At 43.2% G+C, this 19,101-nt stretch overlaps 1 protein-coding gene across 1 annotated transcript in view; it reads right to left on the bottom strand.

Annotated features, from left to right (window-relative positions):
- Positions 1-19,101, bottom strand: part of Pld1 (phospholipase D1) — a 136,070-nt gene that overhangs the window by 15,600 nt on the left and 101,369 nt on the right. Inside the window, exons 20-23 of the mRNA XM_059265291.1 lie at positions 18,009-18,122; positions 15,189-15,238; positions 7,498-7,632; positions 824-977 (exon numbers count right to left, since the gene is read on the bottom strand). Of these exons, the coding sequence (XP_059121274.1) occupies positions 824-977; positions 7,498-7,632; positions 15,189-15,238; positions 18,009-18,122 (453 nt within the window). The remainder of the gene's footprint in view (positions 1-823; positions 978-7,497; positions 7,633-15,188; positions 15,239-18,008; positions 18,123-19,101) is intronic.

Genomic DNA, 19,101 nt, shown 5'->3' with positions numbered 1-19,101 from the left:
TAGAGAACCAGGATCTCTCATGTCTAGGATCCTTTTAAACTTGGGAAGTGTGGTGTTCACACTTAAATCGAATCCCAGCAGCCACTAAAATCCTTTTAGCAATACTTATCATATCCTCACAATTTATTTTGTGTGCCTGAAGATGCTCATGTCATAGTGCATGCAGAGGTCAGCGGACAACTTGTGGAAATTGGTCGTTTCCTTTACCACGTGGTCCCCATGTGTGAGTGACAACTTAAAGGTTCTCTCCTTCCACCTTGTGAGCTGAGGGGATTGAACTCAGGTCATCAGGAAAGGTGGGGAGTGCCTTTACCTGGGGAAGTACCTGTTTATTTAGATTTTAAAAGTGAAGTTACTTTAAAAACTTAAACAAATCCTACCTAAAGGGTTTGATCTGGACTGACCTTAAACTGATTAAATTTAAAATGGTAGTTTGTGCTATTATTCATAAAGAAGGCAGGCTATTAAAACAATGTGTGGCCGGGTGGTGGTGGCGCACGCCTTTAATCCCAGCACTCGGGAGGCAGAGCCAGGTGGATCTCTGTGAGTTCGAGGCCAGCCTGGTCTACAGAGCGAGATCCAGGAAAGGCACAAAGCTACACAGAGAAACCCTGTCTCGAAAAACCAAAAAAAACCACAAAAAACAAAAACAATGTGTGTATATTTAGAGTCATTTTCTATACTCATGTGTACATCCTGCACTCTGAGAGACATTGTTCTAGATTTAAAAAGAATCTGGCACAGCAGGAGTGCCAAGGGGGAGAGGTCACCTGACCCAGCACTGCGCTGTGAACTAGGAACAAGCCTGGCCCTGTAGGCTCACCTGAAGCACTGCAGCCGGAGTCCTTGGGCGAAGCGGCCGGCTTGGTACTCTTTTCCATCCATCACTGAGGGGACCGTCTCTGTGTCCTGCACTATGACGGCCATTTCACTGTCTCGCTTTCCCAGCATGCTCCGGTCATTGATGTTGGCAGAACCTAACGGGAGGAACAACAGAAAAGAACAAGTTCTCATGACAGCCACGGCCAACGGCCGACCCTACTCCATGCTTCTGGCTCATGACTCCCCAGTTTTGTCAAAGTTATCTAGGGAAGGTGTAGTTTAGGGAGGTAGGGGCCTCCTCAGGATTAGCCCAAGTGTGGCCCTTGATCATTCCAAAGCAGTTTAGACTCACAATATCACCATCTTTGTCAGGGATTAGCTTAGCAGATGGCACCTGGCATGGTTCTGGACCACACAACATGAGGGAAAGTTTCCAAGGGCGTCTGAGAAAGCAGAACTTTATATCATCTCTCCCATCCCTTGGATACTGGCTCCAGAAGATTCCCCCTACAGCCATCTTTCTACCATGAGGGGCTAACCCAGCAAGTCAAGGCCGAAGGGCGGAAAGCATGCTCAGAGGCTGGAGAGTCGGCTCAGCAGTGATGAGCACTTCCTGCTCTTCCAGAGGACCCAAGTCCACTCCCAGCACCCATGTCAAGTGGCTCACAACATCCTGTAGCTCTAGATCCAGAGGACCTGATGCCTTCTTCTGGCCTTCTTCATGTTCACATGTGTGCACATACAGAGATACACACAATACATATAAGTGAAAATAATTGTAAAAAACCTACAGAATGTCATGGAATATTACTTTGACTATATAAAGATATGCTATATTAGTTTATGTTGCAGAATATTTAACTATGTAAATGTGTGTTGCATTTGTTTAACTAGGAAAAGATGTGTTACATTTGTTTATGCTGCATTTGTTTAATTATATAAAGATGTGCTGCTGTTTCACCTTGCCTGCCTAAGGCACCTGATTGGTCTAATAAAAAGCTGAATGGCCAATAGCTGGGCAGGAGATGGATAGGCGGTGCTGGCGGGCAGAGAGAATAAGTAAGAGAGGAGAGAAGAGAGAAGAAAGAAGAGAATGAGGGAAAAGTCGAGAGAGATGCTCAGGGCCAGCCAGTCAGACATACAGAATAAAAGAAAGGTAAAAAGCCCTGAGGAAAATGAAGACCAAGAGAAACAGGTTAAATTATGTTATCAGAGCTAGTGGGACAAGCATATGATAAGGCTGAGCATTCATAACTAATTTAAGTCCCTATGTCATAGTATGGGGGCTGTCAGTCCGAGAACACCCGCTACAACAAAATCCGGAAGACCCTAGTTAACACTGGAGCGTTCTTCTGTTGTTTATGAAACGATACGTTCTCCTGACTCTGTCACATAGTTTTCTACCTGCATCGCAAAGGACACTGGTTAACTGAATCATGAAGGAGTTAAAAGAAAACGGCACACCAACCAGTTCAGTCTAGAAATTGGTGGGGTTTAGTTTTTGTTTAACAAAAACACAAGAACAAGCTTTCTGGTCTTCAGCTTTTACACACCAAGGAATGTTAAATGGCAGGAATGCTTTCACAGTCACTGGCTAATCTGAAATACAGTCTGCCGTTGATGGCCGAGACTCTCCACCTCTGCTGTGTGGCAGGCAGCAGCTTTGGTATCAATTTCCCTCTGTTTTGAAACCTCAGTTCAGGGAGGTAGCGGTGCACCTTTAATCCCAGCACTGGGGAGGCAGGCAGAGCTCTGTGAGTTCCAGGCCAGCCTGGTCTAGAGAGAAAACCTCAATTCACCAAGGATGTTGACTTTCAGTTAGGAAGGACTAAGCTTTCATTTATTTATTTTGTGATGTGTACTATGGACTTCTTTTTATTACCTGATTCCTCACAATAGAAGAAATTCTGTAGTGGATCACGGTAAAGCATACATATGCACTAAGTAGCTTTAGTATTACACCATGAGGTTTGGCAGCTTTTTTCAATTAAAATATAAGTACATGATTTCCCCTCTTCCCTTTTCCCCTTCCAGCCCTTCCAATGGCCCTCCCATTGTCTTTTCTCAAATTTATGGTCTCTTTTCAGTTGTTATATATGCATATACCTATAACAGTAATGATACTGTTGGATGTATAAATGCATGAACACAACCTGCTTAGTCCATTTAGTGTTACTTGAATGTATATGATTCCGGGGCTGACCATTTGGTACTGGATAACCAATGATGGGGTTCATCCCGTGAGAGGACCATTTCTCCCACCCTCAGCATCCCTTAGATGCCTGCGGTTCTTTGTTTAGGTGTGAGACTTCCCCCTCCCATGTTAGGTGTTGTGCTGGTTCGGGTTTTATTTAGGCAGCCATGTTGGTGAGACCAGGGCTACAGGTAGGGAGAATTTACTGGAATGAGTGTTCGCATCCCCCTCTCTAGCCCAAGCATTCCTTCCTAGGTGTATGAACAGAATTCCCGAGGTGCTTTTTGGGAACTTGGCTCTCTTCTGCCCTAAGCAGAGGCCACTCCGAGACTGTATCTTCAGGACTGGGTGGTGCTTCTCTAGCCAAGATCAGAACTCTGTGATGTAGGAGCCAGCCTGAAGCCCCCACATATTTATCCACTAACCCCAAACCCCTCCCATGGCAGCCGCCCCCGACTCCCACGGGCAGGAGTACATTCCTGGCGTTGTGAAATGTTAGAGACAGAAGTAAGTGCTGTCTGCACAAGCCAGCCTAACAGGCCTAGCAGGAAGGGAAGATCTTCCCCAGAGATGCTGTGTCTCTCCACATGGCTACCAGGCTGTAGAAACAATGGGCACCGAGGAAATGGGAATTCCGCCAAAATCCCATTCTGGGAGAAAAAGAAGGTTGCCTCCAGACGGGAACTTGTCTCCTGGCAAGAGATTCCACAGATGTTACAACTTATCAGAGCACCTTACAACATGAGACTAAAGCTCACAAGGATGAGTCAGCGTGGGCAAGGCCGCACCTTGATGGGCAGTGCTTAGATGTTCATAACCTTGGCTCTCTATTTAAACCTCAGTCTTACTGCAGAACCCTGAAGATGGACTTGGGGGCTTCACTGGGTCTCTTTTCCTGCTAAGATGGCCACATTGAATAAATCTCTCTCTCTCTCTCTCTCTCTCTCTCTCTCTCTCTCTCTCTTCTTTTCTGTTTTCTATTATTAAACTGGCTCTTTTAATTGACTTGTTAAGGAGTGTGGCTTGGGGCACAGGCTGTGACCCTCAGGTTTGATAAAATGAGGACTAGCAATCACATCCCCAGAACCCTGCTGGGCAGGCACCGAGGTCCACCTGCAACCCCAATGTAAGGTAGGCAGAGACAGCCAATCCTGGGGCAGGTTGCATAGCTAGGCTCCAGATCTTAGATGAACTTAATAAATAATACTAACAGGGAAATACTGATAAGTGTAAATGTTACCTCCAGTCTTGCTGTTAAATATTTCTGTGTTCTGAAAATCAAACTCAGAAAATGAGTTGCAGGATTGGGGCATACCTCATTTCTACATAAAAAAGAGGAAGAGGAAGGAGGGATATGGGGTACATAGAGTGGTTATAGGTTCTGGGTGCCTTTTGAGGAACACAGTACGGGAGGCTTCATTTGGTGATGAGAGACACCAGCCGGGGCTCCGTTTTCCCCGTTACTTGGCAATTTCGATGAGATCACCTCCGTATCTATATGTATTTTGGGAAGCTTCTGCAGTATTAGGTTTCCGTACACCCCTTAGATGGTCCTTGTTTAGATGCTCCTCCCTGTATTCCCTCCGTCATCCACCTCTTTCTTCCCTCCTCCTCCTCATTTGATCCTCCTGTTCTAGTCCCCTACCTTGTCCATCATACTTATCTATTTTATGTCCCCTTCCTAAGGAGATCCATCCCTACCTGCTAGCCTCTTACTCTATCCCTAATTCCCATGGTTGTAGGGATTGTAGCCTGCCTATTGAAGATTAACAGCTAACATTCACATATAATTAGATACACACCATATTTGTCTTTTTGGATCTGGGCTACCTCACTCAGGATGATTTTTTTTTTCCTAGCTCCATCCATTTACCTGGTTTTATGTTGAGGTCTTTGATAAGTCACTATAGAACAGTGGTTCTCAATCTTCCTAGTGCTATAACCTTTTAATTCTTCATGTTGTAGAGACCCCCCCAACCATAAAATTATTTTTGTTGCTACTTCACAATTGTAATTTTGCTACTGTTATGAATCATAATATAAATATTTGTGTTTTATGATGCTCTGAGGTAACACCAGTGGAAGGGTCATTCAAATTTGGGGGTACAACCCACAGGTTGAGAACCATTGCTATTGGGTAAAGGATGTTGGAATACAACGCTTTTTTAAAAAACAGTTCTGCACAAATATCAAAATAATCCATTTCTCCAGTCTTTCTCCCTATGTGTGTATATGTATACAGATATTCAAGCTATGTTTACAGATATTTAAATACATGTATGCACCTATATACACACTGAGATACATACCCTTGCTTCAGAAATACATTTTTCCAAACTATATTCTAGATAAGACATCTCATTACTGCTAGTTATGAGATTTTTTTTTCTTTCACAGTGGAGAATAGAGACGAAAAGGACATATAACTGCCAAAAAGTGTCAAAATACTCCATGACATTTAGCTTCTTAAAGACCAGCAAGTTACCTTAATACAGCTAAGAAGCTATGTTTTATTTAAAACTGCTGGGGATGTCTTTCTGTATGCTGTGAATGCGTTGCTCTGATTGATTGATAAATAAAATGCTAATTGGCCAGTAGCCAGGCAGGAAGTATAGTATAGGCGGGAATAGCAGAGAGGAGAATGCTGGGAAGTGGAAGGCTGAGTCAGGAGACACTGCCAGGCGCCACCACGAGAGGCAAGATGTGAAGGCAGAATTTAGAAAAGGCACCAAGGCACATGGCTAAACATAAATAAGAATTATGGGTCAAATTAAGTGTAAGATCTAGTCAGTGGTAGGCCTGAGCTAATGGCCGAGCAGTTTAATTAATATAAGCCTCTGTGTGTTTACTTGGGTCCAAGTGGCCGCAGGGCCATGTGAGTCAGACAGGAACAGGATCACTTCAGCTACATAAAACAGATGAGCAGGATTCCCAGCAGTGCATCTCTACTGATAACACAAGCTCTCTCTCTCTCTCTCTCTCTCTCTCTCTCTCTCTCTCTCTCTCTCCACACATACACACACACACACACACACACACACACACACACACACACACACCACTCAGTTTTCAGAATGATCATGTGCTGGCTAGTTTTATGCCAACCTGACACAAGCTAGGGTCATCTGAAAGGAGGAAAGCTCAATTGTTAAAATGCCTCCGTAAGATCTGGTTGTAGGACATTTTCTTAATTGGTGATTGATGGGAAGGCCCATCCCACTGAGGGTGGTGCCATATCTGGGCAGGTATTCCTGGGTTCTATAAGAAAGCAGGCTGAGCAAGCAGTATTCCTCCATGGCCTCTGCATCAGCTCCTGCCTCCAGGTTCCTGCCCTGTTTGAGTTCCTGTCCTAGCTTCCTTCAGTGATGAGCTACAATGTGGAAGTGTAAACCAAAACAGCCCTTTCCTCCCCAAGTTGCTTTTGGTCATGGTGTTTCATCACAGCAATAGAAACCCTAACTAGGACAAGTTATTAATGTTCTGCATCTCATTCATCTTTCCAGTGTTTATTCATTAACAATATTAAATGGGAAACAATTCAGTGACGTTGACGAAGGATGTTCAATGTTTATAAAACCAGAAGGAGGCTGAATATCCACCTTTCTGGCCCAGAAGGTCCAATCCAGAATGTGCACACCTCTCTCCTGAACCAGTGAGGGGAGAGCACTCATGCTGTTAGTTAAAGAGGGACATTGATCTGAAAACAGGACGATGTCATTTCACTAAAACACAATTCTCTCTCTACTTCCACCCGGATCAGCAAATCTGACAGTTCCACACCTTGATTGAGAATATCCAAAACATAAGCATAGGAAAAATACCGGTAAGCACACTGACAGCAAGACTTTAGCATCCTTCTGGCCTTGACTGTAAGTTGACCCTTGATCTGTAGGGAAGGTCAGATGATGTGGGATCAGCACAGACCACACACAAGCTTCTCTTGTTTGAAATGTTCCCTTGCTGATTTCTTCTCCTCCCAATCCCAGAACTCTAGGCACTTGGACTCAAATAAAAATAAGAGAATACTAAAGAATTAATCAAATGAGGGCTAGTGGCATGACCCAGCAGATAGACACTTGCTGCTGAGCCTGAAGACTGGAGTTCAGTTTCCAGGACCCTCTGGGTGGAAACTCACTCAAGCTGGCCTCTGACTTCCACACACAAACGCAGAACATGCACAAAATCAGTCAACCAGCCAAATAAACAAAAGTAAACATTTTTAAAGAATCAGTGAGATCAGCAGGTGAACAGATGTGAGGTTTAAGGCCCTGCTTCTAAACACTGTGAGTGCACAAAGTCCCTTTCGTTGCTCTGGATCTCTAATTCTGGATAGGTTAAAAAACAAAACAACAACGAGACAGGTTAGGGAGGATGTCGCTGAAACAGTGGAGGTGTTCTATGACAAATCTCAGCTGCCACGGAAGCACGGAAAAGCAAGGACAATTGAGGTGAAGAAGCGTGGGCACAGACCTCATACTTACCGATAACAACTGTGTTGTCATCAGCAATTAGCAACTTGCTGTGGACATAGATGAGCTCAGTGACTAGGTTCCCTTCCAGCTCTGCATGTGTTCTCAGGCCACAAAACGATATGTAATTTATCCACTGATTACCAACTGGAAATCAAGAAGAAAACATTAAGATCAATACGACCATGCCCAACAAAGGTACATCAATTTTGTTTTCCAAGACATACAGACCATTTAAGCAGGTTACTTAGAAATTTAGCCAGGAATTCTTATGATAAAGGGAATTTATATTAATAACTTGAATGAGTATCCTAGTTTTATTCTGTTGCTGTGACAAAACATTCTGTCAAAGAATTTTTAGGGAAGGAAAGGGTTTATTTGACTTATCCTCCCAGGTCACAGTCCATCACTGAGGGAAGTCAGGGCAGGAACTCTAGCAGGAGCTTGAAGCAGAGGCCAGAGGAAGGATGCTGGCTAGCTCACTCTCCGGCTTGTTTCCTGGCTTACACTTAGCTCATATCTATCCCATAACCACCACCCAGGACTGGTGCAGCAGCCCGCATCAGACTGGACTCGCTACACCAACTAACAGCAAGTGTCCCTCACAGATACATCCACAGGCCAACATGGGGTAAGCAACTCTTCAACTGAGGTTTCCTCCTTAGGCGACTCTAGACTGTCATCAAAGCTAACGAGGACAATGACTACATTACAACGAAATCATATTGGAATGTCTCCTGCCTCTGGCTGAGGCAGTCTAGAAATTACTCCAATCGGAGCCCTTCCATGATTTGGTGAGTTAACTTCTGATGTGTGGAGGCAGAAAAGACGACACAAGATCTCAGTGTCACGGCTGCTTCTGTCTCAGCTGACACCTGCTGCAGCTTAAGCCAGAGGACCAGTGCTTGTCAAAACCATTGAATGAATGTAGCACAGTCAGCACTGAGTGGCAGTTAAGTCTGCTGACTACCTAGAACTGTTGCCAATTAAATAATCCTCCCCAGGATGGGGCGGAGTGCCGTGAACTGTTGTCTTCATGACAGAGCCACTGTGCTCAGGAACTCACAGTCGCTGTGGTTACCTGTACAGGAAGGGGCCCCATCAACATTCCACCATAGGTGGGGGAGGGTCTCACGAGAGCGCTGTCCTCCCAGAGCTGTTGGCACTTACGGGCTGCTGGCGAAAAAGCAGCCATTTCTTCAGAGGGTAACCACTGCTAAGCTGCCCATGCTCCTGCAAGCAGTGCTGACTAACCTCAGCGAGTCACTAAAAAACTAAGCAATATGAAAGCAGGAATGGGATTGGTTGAGGAGGAGGAGGAGGTGGGAGGGGTCCACAAAGGGTGAAAGGAAAATACATCATATGCATGTGTGCAAAAGGATTTTTAAAAATTCCCCCTTCAAGATCATTAATATTAAGAAAAGAAAATAAACTTTATTATGCTCGACACTGGGAGATTTTGTTTCAAGCAAACAGTAGCAGGCTTGTACTGTAAATAGCTGCTCACTCATCTTACCATGAGAGAAGAACTGTATTCCATACCAAACTATAGTCACTACCCGGTCTGAGTGTTGGTCACAAGGTTATATGGTCCCCTCCCTCACAGTTGTCCTGACAAAGTCTAAGACTCAGAACAAACGGAGAGGAGCCAAGCTGTCATGAATTCTAACAGAAAGAAAAGTTGAGACTGTGTCTTTCTCTAGGAGATTATGAAACATAGTAATAGGTCCAGTGGTAACTCAGGTTCTGTTTGCTGAGCCCCATCTATTACTTAGATTTTCTACTTTGCCATGGATGCTCTATTCAGTTCAGGTATCTTGGAAAGAAAATTATTCCTAAGTACTCACAGGGAGTCCGTCACTGATAGATCACCTTCTCCGAATGTATGTGAATGATCTCAGAGCTGTGTTGATGCACTGGTGCTTTTTACTTCTGAAAGCTCTACAGACATTAAATATTCACAAATTCCACACCCCACGAATTAGTGTTACATTAGAACAACATTTGAGTTCCAGGTGTGTGTGACCTGCAGCCAGCGGGTTTCATGAGCCCTAGGACAGTATGAATAAGGCCCAACACAAATCACAAACATACTTAAAACACTGATTTGGGGTTGGGGGGGAGACAGAGACACAATTTTTTGTAACTTAATTCCATACTTCTTGAGCATGAATTTGCAGATGGAAATATCAAGAGGCTGGACATGGACCACTACTTCCTTTAGAAAACCTCCTCTGGCCAGGCAATGGTGCCACAGGTCTTTAACCACAACACTCAAAAGCAGAGGGAGGGGGATTTCTAAGTTCAGGGACAGCCAGGGCGACACAGAGAAACCCTGTCTCAAGAAACCAAACAAAAAATCTCCTCTGATTAAAAAGAAGGGAGTATGTCCTCCCGGAAGTCCTTTGTGTCCACACAGTTCTGGAAAATACTTCTACAAATACCTGGTTTTTAGACACTGTAGAGTGCACTACTCCAGCACCAGCACTGTGCCGCACGGCCTGGCATCACTGTTACTTACTTACGGCCACAGAGCCTGAACTTCCGGTTTCTCTGTATCATCTAGGGCGGGCGTGTGATCCAGACAATAACATTTTAAGACATAGGTCCTTGCCCATCTCGCAGGACTTGCTAAAGGCGGGTTACAGTGCTGCATGTGGGGTTCAGTGGAGGCGTTTAAGGCCCCAGGGCAGTTACAGGGGGGAAGGGAAGGGGAGAGAGGGGGAGGGCAGTGGAGGAGAAGGGAAGAGGAGGGGAGATAAAATGTCAGCAGATAGACACACAGGATGAAAGGACAGATCGAGCCCCAGAAACTGTCCTATAAGGCTGGAATTAGGGTTCAGAGTGACATCTTGGTGGATAAAGGCTTCTGCCTCACAAACCTGAGTTCGATCCCTGGAACCCATGGAAAGGTGGGAAGAGAGAACTGACTCCTGAAAGTTGTTCTCTGACCTCCACATGGGAGATGTGGCATGTGTCTTCTACCAGCAATAATTAAATGAATAAATTATATTAAGAATCTGAAAGTATTTAAAAATCATTTTTAAAAGATCAGTTATATTGACTAGTGGCCAGCAGCCTGGACTTTAAGATATGTCTGAAGCCCACGTTTGTACCGTTGGCCTATCAGCCAAGCACTTGTTGATCAGGGATGCCCAGCCATTCCACAGCTGGCCTATCAATCAGCCAAGCATGTGTCATGAGGGACACTCTGCCCACAGAGCATACCACCTCCTCCTCTGCCTCACTCAGTGAGGCTCAGAAAGTGAAAAAGGGCCCTGAGGGGGAAGCTAACCGTGCAGATTCTCAAGGAAGAGGGGGAGGAAGAAGAAGGAAAAGAAGAGGAAAAGGGAGAAGGAAGGAAGGAAAGAAAGGAAGAAAGAGAAAGGGAGGAAGGGAGGGAAGGAGAGAGAGAGAAGGAAGCAAGGAAGCAAGGAAGGAAGGAAGGAAGGAAGGAAGGAAAAAGAAAAAGAAGAAAAGAAGGAAGGAAGCAGGTAGGGAGGAGAGACAAAAAGAGAAGGTCCTGGCTAGAAGGGAGCTGCACCGACAATCTCCGGGGGCCTGCCAGCTACAACTGGTGCATCTACGACAGTGATGAATCCCACTGCCCTCCTCACGTGCTTCCTAGCGAAGGGAGACAAGGAAAATTGAGAACTGGCATTTTATTCTGTGAAGAAAACTGACTTCACATGAAATGAACACAAAGTCGGTGGCGCTAACGCGGCGCTACCAAGTTACGAAAGAAGAAAACTCCAACAACACGGATAAACACCACTGTGAAAGGTGTTTCACAGTCCTGGGGTGATTCCCAGGTGATGGGGTATGAGACTCTGCAGATGACATTCCAGATCTAACTATGACTGACACTGTTGTCTGGGTACCAGAAGGAAGGTGGGCTTCAATGTGTGCTGGAAGTTCACAAGGCCATTTTGATTAAAAAAATAAAAATAAAAAATAAAACACCAAGAATTATCACCTAAGGCTTATTACTTAAAATTGGAGTTTTGGGTATCTGTGTATTTATAATGCTGTTTGAATACTCCTGGCCACTAATTTACTTGGTCCTAAAAGGTTATAACTCACAAAAATTATAAAAATGGTAAGAAAATGCTTTAAACTGGACATTAGGTCTCTGGAGATTATAGGCTCGGAGACTGGCTGGGGCTGGAATTCTTTTCAGGACATTTAACTTCGTCACAGTTGCAGTTTTGTTATTCAAATTGACTGGAGTGTCAACCTCTGGGCACTGCAGTCCACCACCCAATCAGAGAGCAGCCTGCTGGGGCTTTAAAACCCACCAGCACTAACAAACCAAACCAACAACGTGACCCTCTGCGTCAGAAAAGGGCCCTATGTAATTAGTCTTTTCTCAAGAGACCCTATGTTGACTTGTTCCCAGGGTGCTCAGAAACTTTCCCCCAAGCAGGCTTGCCATTGAAATTGTTTCTTGTGTTAAAATCCAATTTATTTCCCCTGAATGGCAAATGCGGAAAAAAGGGGCTGGAGCCAAAAAAATCACTTTCTATTAAGCTCGGGACATTTTCACAGTTGAGAGACGAAAGAATAACGTGCTTTGATTCCTTACTCTCCCATAATCTTATGTTCACCCTCCAATCCCCCATCAGGCAGTTTGAGATGCCTTTCCTACTCTATCTTATCATTATGTCTTTTATATAGATTGATTCATCAACCCATAGAGATGAAGGTGATACTCTGGGACATCTGTTCTCTCTGGGACATAGTGATGTGCATAACTATATCTGAACAATCAGTGAAACTTCCTAAATACACAGCACTGATAGACATATGTGTGCATACATAATACCTGTATGACAGTGGTTCTCAACCTGTGGGTCATGACCCCTTTAGGGGTTGCATATCAGATAACCTGCATATCAGATATTTACAATTCATAATAGTGAAATTACAGTTATGAAGTAGCAATGAAAATCATTTTATGGTTGGGGGTCACCACAACATGAGGGTCACAGCATTAGGAAGGTTGAGAACCACTGCTGTGGGCAAGTTTAGGCCTATTTATTCTTTATCATCTTTTTTTTGGGGGGTGGGCAGAGTCTCACTATGCAGCTCTGGCTGTCCTGGAACTTACTATGTAAACCAACCTGGCCTTGAACTCATAGAGACCGGCCCCTGCCTCCTGAGTGCTGGAATTAAAGATGTGAATTACCACATCCAGCTAAACCCATGGCTTTCAAAGCTACCAAATCCCCTAAAAAGTCATAAAAGTCTATGTCTCCAAAAACTCCATAGCATGAAGCTTTCCCATTACAATTGTATACACAGGGCTGGGAATGTGGATTCAGTACAGAGTGCTTGCTTAGCATGTGCAAGCCTCTCTATTCAATCCCATAAGTGCAAATAAAAAGTGTTTAGTACAATAGGTGTTTTTTTATAGTTTATTTATTTGAGACAAGGTCTCACTATGTAGACCAGGCTTCCAACTCTCAGAGATCCCTGTGCCTCCCAAGTGCTGGTATCAAAGGTTTTGCACTGCTACACCCCACAGATGTTTTTGTTTTAGGCAGAGTTTTTGAGATTCATCTTTTATGTATCCCAAGTTGTCCTTGAACATGCTGCATATCTAAGGATGACCTTGAGCTTCTGAGCCTCTTACCTCTATTTTCTGAATGCTTGGATTCCAGATGTGCACAACTTTACAGGTTTGTCTGGTGCTGGGATTGAACCTAGGGCTTTATACAAGCCAGTCAAGCACTGTGCCAACTGAGCTGTGTCCCCAGGTCCAATTCAGTAGATTTTTAAAAGTGTATTCACAAGGCTGTATAACCATCACCACTACTTAATTTTAAGATATTTTATACTCCCATGCCCATCTAATCTGCATCTGATCCTACCTACTCTCCCCAGACTTTAACAACCACTATAGAACTTTCTATTGCTATGGGTTTGCCTATTAAAGACATTTCATAAAAAATGTAACCATACGGCACATGGCCTATTGTGCCTGGCTTCTTTCAGTTGAATAGTAGTCCCTTATATATATGATGAGCGAACATTTTTCTCTCACTCTTTTTTCTTTTTCTCTCCTCCATTTAAGAATGTACTTCTAGAAAGAACTGCAGCAGGGAAAGGGGGTACCTTGGTTTGTTTCCTTCTTTATCCACAATTGTCTCAAACATTATGGAAAATGGTTATGGTATAGGCTGTAAGAAAGTACTATGAGCTCATGGATCACTCGCATTAACATAGCAAAAATGGACATCTTACCAGATGCCATCTGTAGATCCAACACAATTCTTTACAGACCTTGAAAGAACAATACTCAACTTCATATGGAAAAATGAAAAACTCAGGATAGCTAAAACAACCCTGTATAATAAAAGAACTTCTAGAGGCATCACCATCCCTGACCTCAAGCTCTACTATACAGCTATAGTAATAAAAACAGCTTGGTATTGGCATAAAAACACACACATTGATCAATGGAATTGAATCAAAGACCCAGACATTAATCCACACACCTATGGACACTTGATTTTTAACAAAGTCAAAACTATACAATAGAGAAAAGAAAGCATCTTCAACAAATGGTGCTGGCATAACTGGATGTCAGCATGTAAATGAATGCAAATAGATCCATATCTACCACTCTGCACAAAACTTGAGTCCAAGTGGATCAAAGACCTCAACATAAATCCAGTTACTCTGAACCTGATAGAAGAGAAAGTAAAGAATAGCCTTGAACACATTGGCACAGGAGACCACTTCCTGAATATAGCACCAGTAGCACAGACACTAAGATTGACAATTAATAAATGGGACCTCCTGAAACTGAGAAGCTTCTGTAAGGGAAAGAACACTGTCAATAGGACAAAATGGCAGCCTACAGAATGGGAAAAGATCTTCACCAGCCCCACATCTGATAGAGGGCTGATCTCCAAAATATATAAAGAATTCAAGAAAATAGATATCAAAAACCCAAGTAATTCAATTAAAAATGGGGTACAAACTTAAACAGATAATTCTCAGTAGGGATGACCCATATGGGGTTGTGGTAGCGGATAAGCTGAGAATACAGTAGACAGTCCTCATGAGACTCCTCAGTTATCACTGAAATGATAAAAATAAATAATACAAATTGAAGAGATGTTTCCACTGTTTACCACCCATGCACCTCATGCACAGGTGTTTTCATTTGAACATTGGTTTGGGCAATTAAATGAGAAAACGTGGTTTACCTAAGTTGAACATTTTTTGAAGAAGCTTGGGTGAACAAAGTTCTATAAGCACACTACATGGACATTCACGGATACCACAACAGTTAATTTGATTACAATCTGAGGTGCGTGTGTGTGAGGGGTTTTCTAGATCAAGTTAGTTAAAGGAAGGTCAAGTGTGAGCAGCACCATCCATGAGTGGGTTCCAGACTGAATAAAAAGGACAAAGGGTACACCAGCATTCATCCTGTTCTGCTTCCTGACTGTGAATTCAATGTGACCAGCCTCCACAGCATCTGCCATCATGACTCCCCCCCCCCCATGATGGATTGCACCTTCAAACTGTAAGCTGGAATTGACCCCTCCCTCCCATAAGCTACTTTGTCACATATTGGTCAAAGGAACAAGGAAAATAATTAATAGATGCTGCCACCTTATCTTCATATCTAGTCCTATTAACTCTTGATGTTCCTTGAAACAATCACAAAAGAAAGAAAAACTACTTACGCTCTGGCTTTAATTGTCCAAGGATGGAGTTCTCCCCTCTGCACATGGTTCTGAAAACATGTAAAGGCACAGTTATGGAGGTTCCAACAACCAAGTCTTACAGTAATACCTATGGATGTAACCCTAATCCAAGCAAAAACAAGTACTTTCATAAGAAAATGCTATACCCACTTTCAAAAGGTAAAAACCACAATAGAAAATATTTTTGTAGTGTTACTGAAAAGACATAATTATTTTGATGTGAGTCAATAGAAGAGGTATAAAATTGATATCAGATTTCAAAAAGAGAGATGGGCTATGAATGAACTTTCCCTTAGAAAATTTTGTGATAGCAAAAATAAGACTGAGGATTCTTCGAAGATAAGAGCGTTTACAAAATCATCCTGCTTTCTGGGGTGAAAGGGGCAAACCCTTGCTCGTCAGAGCATCAAGAAGTAAGCAGACTATTATACAGGGTTATTTCCATCAGAATAAGCAAAAATCTGTAAATGTGAAAAATCAAGTTTTAAATAATGGCTCTGTTGATTTTTGTTCCTCAAGACTGTTAAATACTGATGACTCTAAATGATGGAAAAGCAAGGGTTTCTGAGGCTGCCTCTGCCCTAGGAGCTACCACAGTTACAGGGGGCACATTTTCTTCAGTGGTGCAGTCTTGGAAAGACTCGCTTCCACAAATCACCTCTCATGTGTGCTCCTGTAAACAGCACTGATGGAACTCACTGGTTCATGAGAGCGGGGGAAGAGAGAGAAGGATGGAAAGCAGAAGAGAGACTAGTTGGGAAGAGGGAGAGGAAGTGAGAGGGGACAAAAGAGAATAAAGGGGAGTGGATATGATTAAAATTGTATGTGTGTAAGAAAATGTTATAATAAAAATTCGCCATTTATAATTAGTATATGCTAATAAAAACTTTAAAAATTAAAGTAGAAAATATTTGAGCTGGATGATAATAAAATAAAAAAAAATTCTATGTTCCATCTGCCTGTTGTATGAATGTAATTAAAAATACAGCTATGCCTGGAAAGGCTGATATTATTAAAGTCTACACTAGCAAATAGAGATGCTTTTGAATACCAAAAGGTTTGCGTTGCTGAACAACAGCCAAATGTGTCTTTCAGCTGGTTCAAAAATCAAAGAAATAGTCATAGGAAATACTCAAAACTGACAATATTCCAAAAGTAATATTTGAATTGCCAAGAAAGCAGATAGAGAGCAATTAATTAAACATCATGTTAGTGACATGTGCTCACAAAAACATTTTTGGTTATGTACTAAGTCAGATAACATTAGACATGGACCCATCTTCAGTTCAGTACGTAGAAAAAAGGTAGTCACTGTAACCAGGTGAACTGGCCCCTGGGATAAAAGCATCAGCACCAATATTTACTTCAAACCCTGGCAGATATGCAGACACAAGTCGGAAGAATCAGAGGAAAAAGAAACCAACTGCTGGGCATCGTGGTGCATGCCTTTAATCCCATGCATGAAGACCTAGGTTCATCCCCAGAACTGCAAACCAGGCAAGTGGCACACATTTATAATCCACAGCACTTGGGAGGTAGAGGCAAGAAGATCAGACACTGAGTCATCCTCAGCTATGGGGAGTTCAAAGCCAGCCTAGGCCATATGAGGCTTAGTATCAAACACTACCACAAAACCCACCCAATAGTGCCCTCAAACCGTGTCATGAGCATCAGCTGGGGTCTCTAAGCCGAGCATGGGCATATAACCCTCCACCCAAGTGTGACAAAGGCCCTGAGCCCTTCTCTGTTTGGTCCATTGTAAAGTCTCATTCTCCCCTCCCACCTCAAAAAGGAAGACTAGAAAAGTGTGAAACTTATAAGGAAATATTCCGGTTGTCATCTTCGTGCTGTCTAACTGAATGCACTCAAATTGTATCATGTTAGCATTAGACTTCTTTTTTTTTTAGCACTTATACTTCTTGTTTTACTTTTCTCTACTTACAGAAAAGAATAAGGGATCAGTGGTATAAAGATATTTTTTCATTAATATCATGTATTAAAAATCAATATAAAAGAGACACTAGTTGGCCAGAGATGGGTATCTCTGAGGTTCGAGGCCAGCCTGGTCTACATAACAAGTTCCAGGCAGCCAGGGTTACAAAATGAGATCCAAGATAACAAAGTAGGAGAGAGAGAGATGCTGTGGGATGTTCTGTATGGCAAATGTGTTGCTGATTGGTCAATAAATAAAACACTGTTTGGCCATTGGCTAGGCAGGAAGTATAGGCGGGACAAGGAGGAGAATAAAGCTGGGAAGTGGAAGGCTGAGTCAGAGAAACACTGCCAGCCGCCATGATGACCAACAGCGTGTGAAGATGCCGGTAAGCCACGAGCCACATGGCAAGGTATAGATTTATAGAAATGGATTAATTTAAGCTGTAAGAACAGTTAGCAAGAAGCCTGCCATGGCCATACAGTTTGTAAGCAATATAAGTCTCTGTGTTTGCTTGGTTGGGTCTGAGTGGCTGTGGGACTGGCGGGTGACAGAGATTTGTCCTGACTGTGGGCCAGGCAGGAAAACTTAAGCTACAGAGAGAGAGAGAGAGAGAGAGAGAGAGAGAGAGAGAGAGAGAGAGAGAGAGAGAGAGAGAGAGGAGAGAGAGGAGAGAGAGATAGGAGAGAAAGGAGAGGAGAGAGAGCGCACCATCATGTATGACTGTGACATTTGAATGTTACCACTTAGAAAAGACTAAGGTTTGAAAGTAAAATGCTGAACAAATGTGCAGAAATCCTGCAGCTCGCTTCCCAGGCGTCCACGCATGATGCGAAGATCAAAGCAGAGGGTTTGGAATCGGGCACCTGTAGTTGAAGTGCATTATCGCCTGTAGAGCATTCCCTCCGCCTGTGGAAATGTCTCCTTCAAATCCCGGCAGCAGTGGTATTACAATGTACACCCGGTATCTCTGGCCTTCCCTGCAAAAGTCACATGCGCAGAAATTCACACAACACACAAAGTAACAGTTACATCATCAGTCAAGCAGGTCACGGGGCTTTACAGACAACGTGAATGCTTTCACACAACCTCCTCTGCTCAACTTGGATGGCTCTTGGATCCCGGTTATGGCTGTTATGCTGAATGATAAACTCAGTTTGGCAGTGTAGTGGGAATTGTGTCTGCTTTCTTTTCTGTATTGTAGTCCTTTGCAGGACAGAAGGTGGTCTAAAGTAAGTCTTGCTGGATCTCATGGAACAGGGTGTCAGAAGCGGCTTACAACAAAGTTTAGGAAAAGGTATTATCACAACGATGTGTGTGTGTGTGTGTGTGTGTGTGTGTGTGTGTGTGTGTGTGATTTTAAGTAAGATTCTACTTTATTTAAATCTACATATCCATATGTGTAAATATAAATAGATAGACACATATAAAACAAGTTACGGCCGTATGGAGTCAGTTCACAGCTCGGCAAGCTGTAGGCATTCCATTTATAACTGGGTTCCCAGGGCCCATGTCTAAGGAACAAGCACACGGGATTCAGGATGTTTTCCACAATAGTCATCATTACTTAGGAATTCTAAGGATCTAGCCACAGAATGTTACCAGGGATTCTTCAAGAATTCTGAGTGACTAGTGTTATTTTTATTTTATTTTTTTAAACGTGTGTGTGTCCATACAGGTCAAAGAACAACTTATGAAAGTCAGTTCTCTCTACCGTGTGAATCCCGGGGATCAAAGTCAGAATATCAGTCTTGGCAGCAGGTGCCTTTACTGACTGGGTCACCTCAGTGGCCCTTTATTTTAAAAATTGAACTGTTGTTATTGTGTGCATGGAGCGTGAGCACACATACATAAGGTGTGGGCACACACATGCTACAGCCAATGTATGGAGAGAACAATTCTATGCAGCTGGTCCTCTCCTTCCATCTTCACATGGGCTCCAGGGATCGAACTTAGGTC

This window comes from Peromyscus eremicus, chromosome 6 (genome assembly GCF_949786415.1).
Source record: "Peromyscus eremicus chromosome 6, PerEre_H2_v1, whole genome shotgun sequence".
Classification (NCBI taxonomy): Eukaryota; Metazoa; Chordata; class Mammalia; order Rodentia; family Cricetidae; genus Peromyscus; species Peromyscus eremicus.
This window is presented reverse-complemented; position numbering and strand designations above follow the sequence as displayed.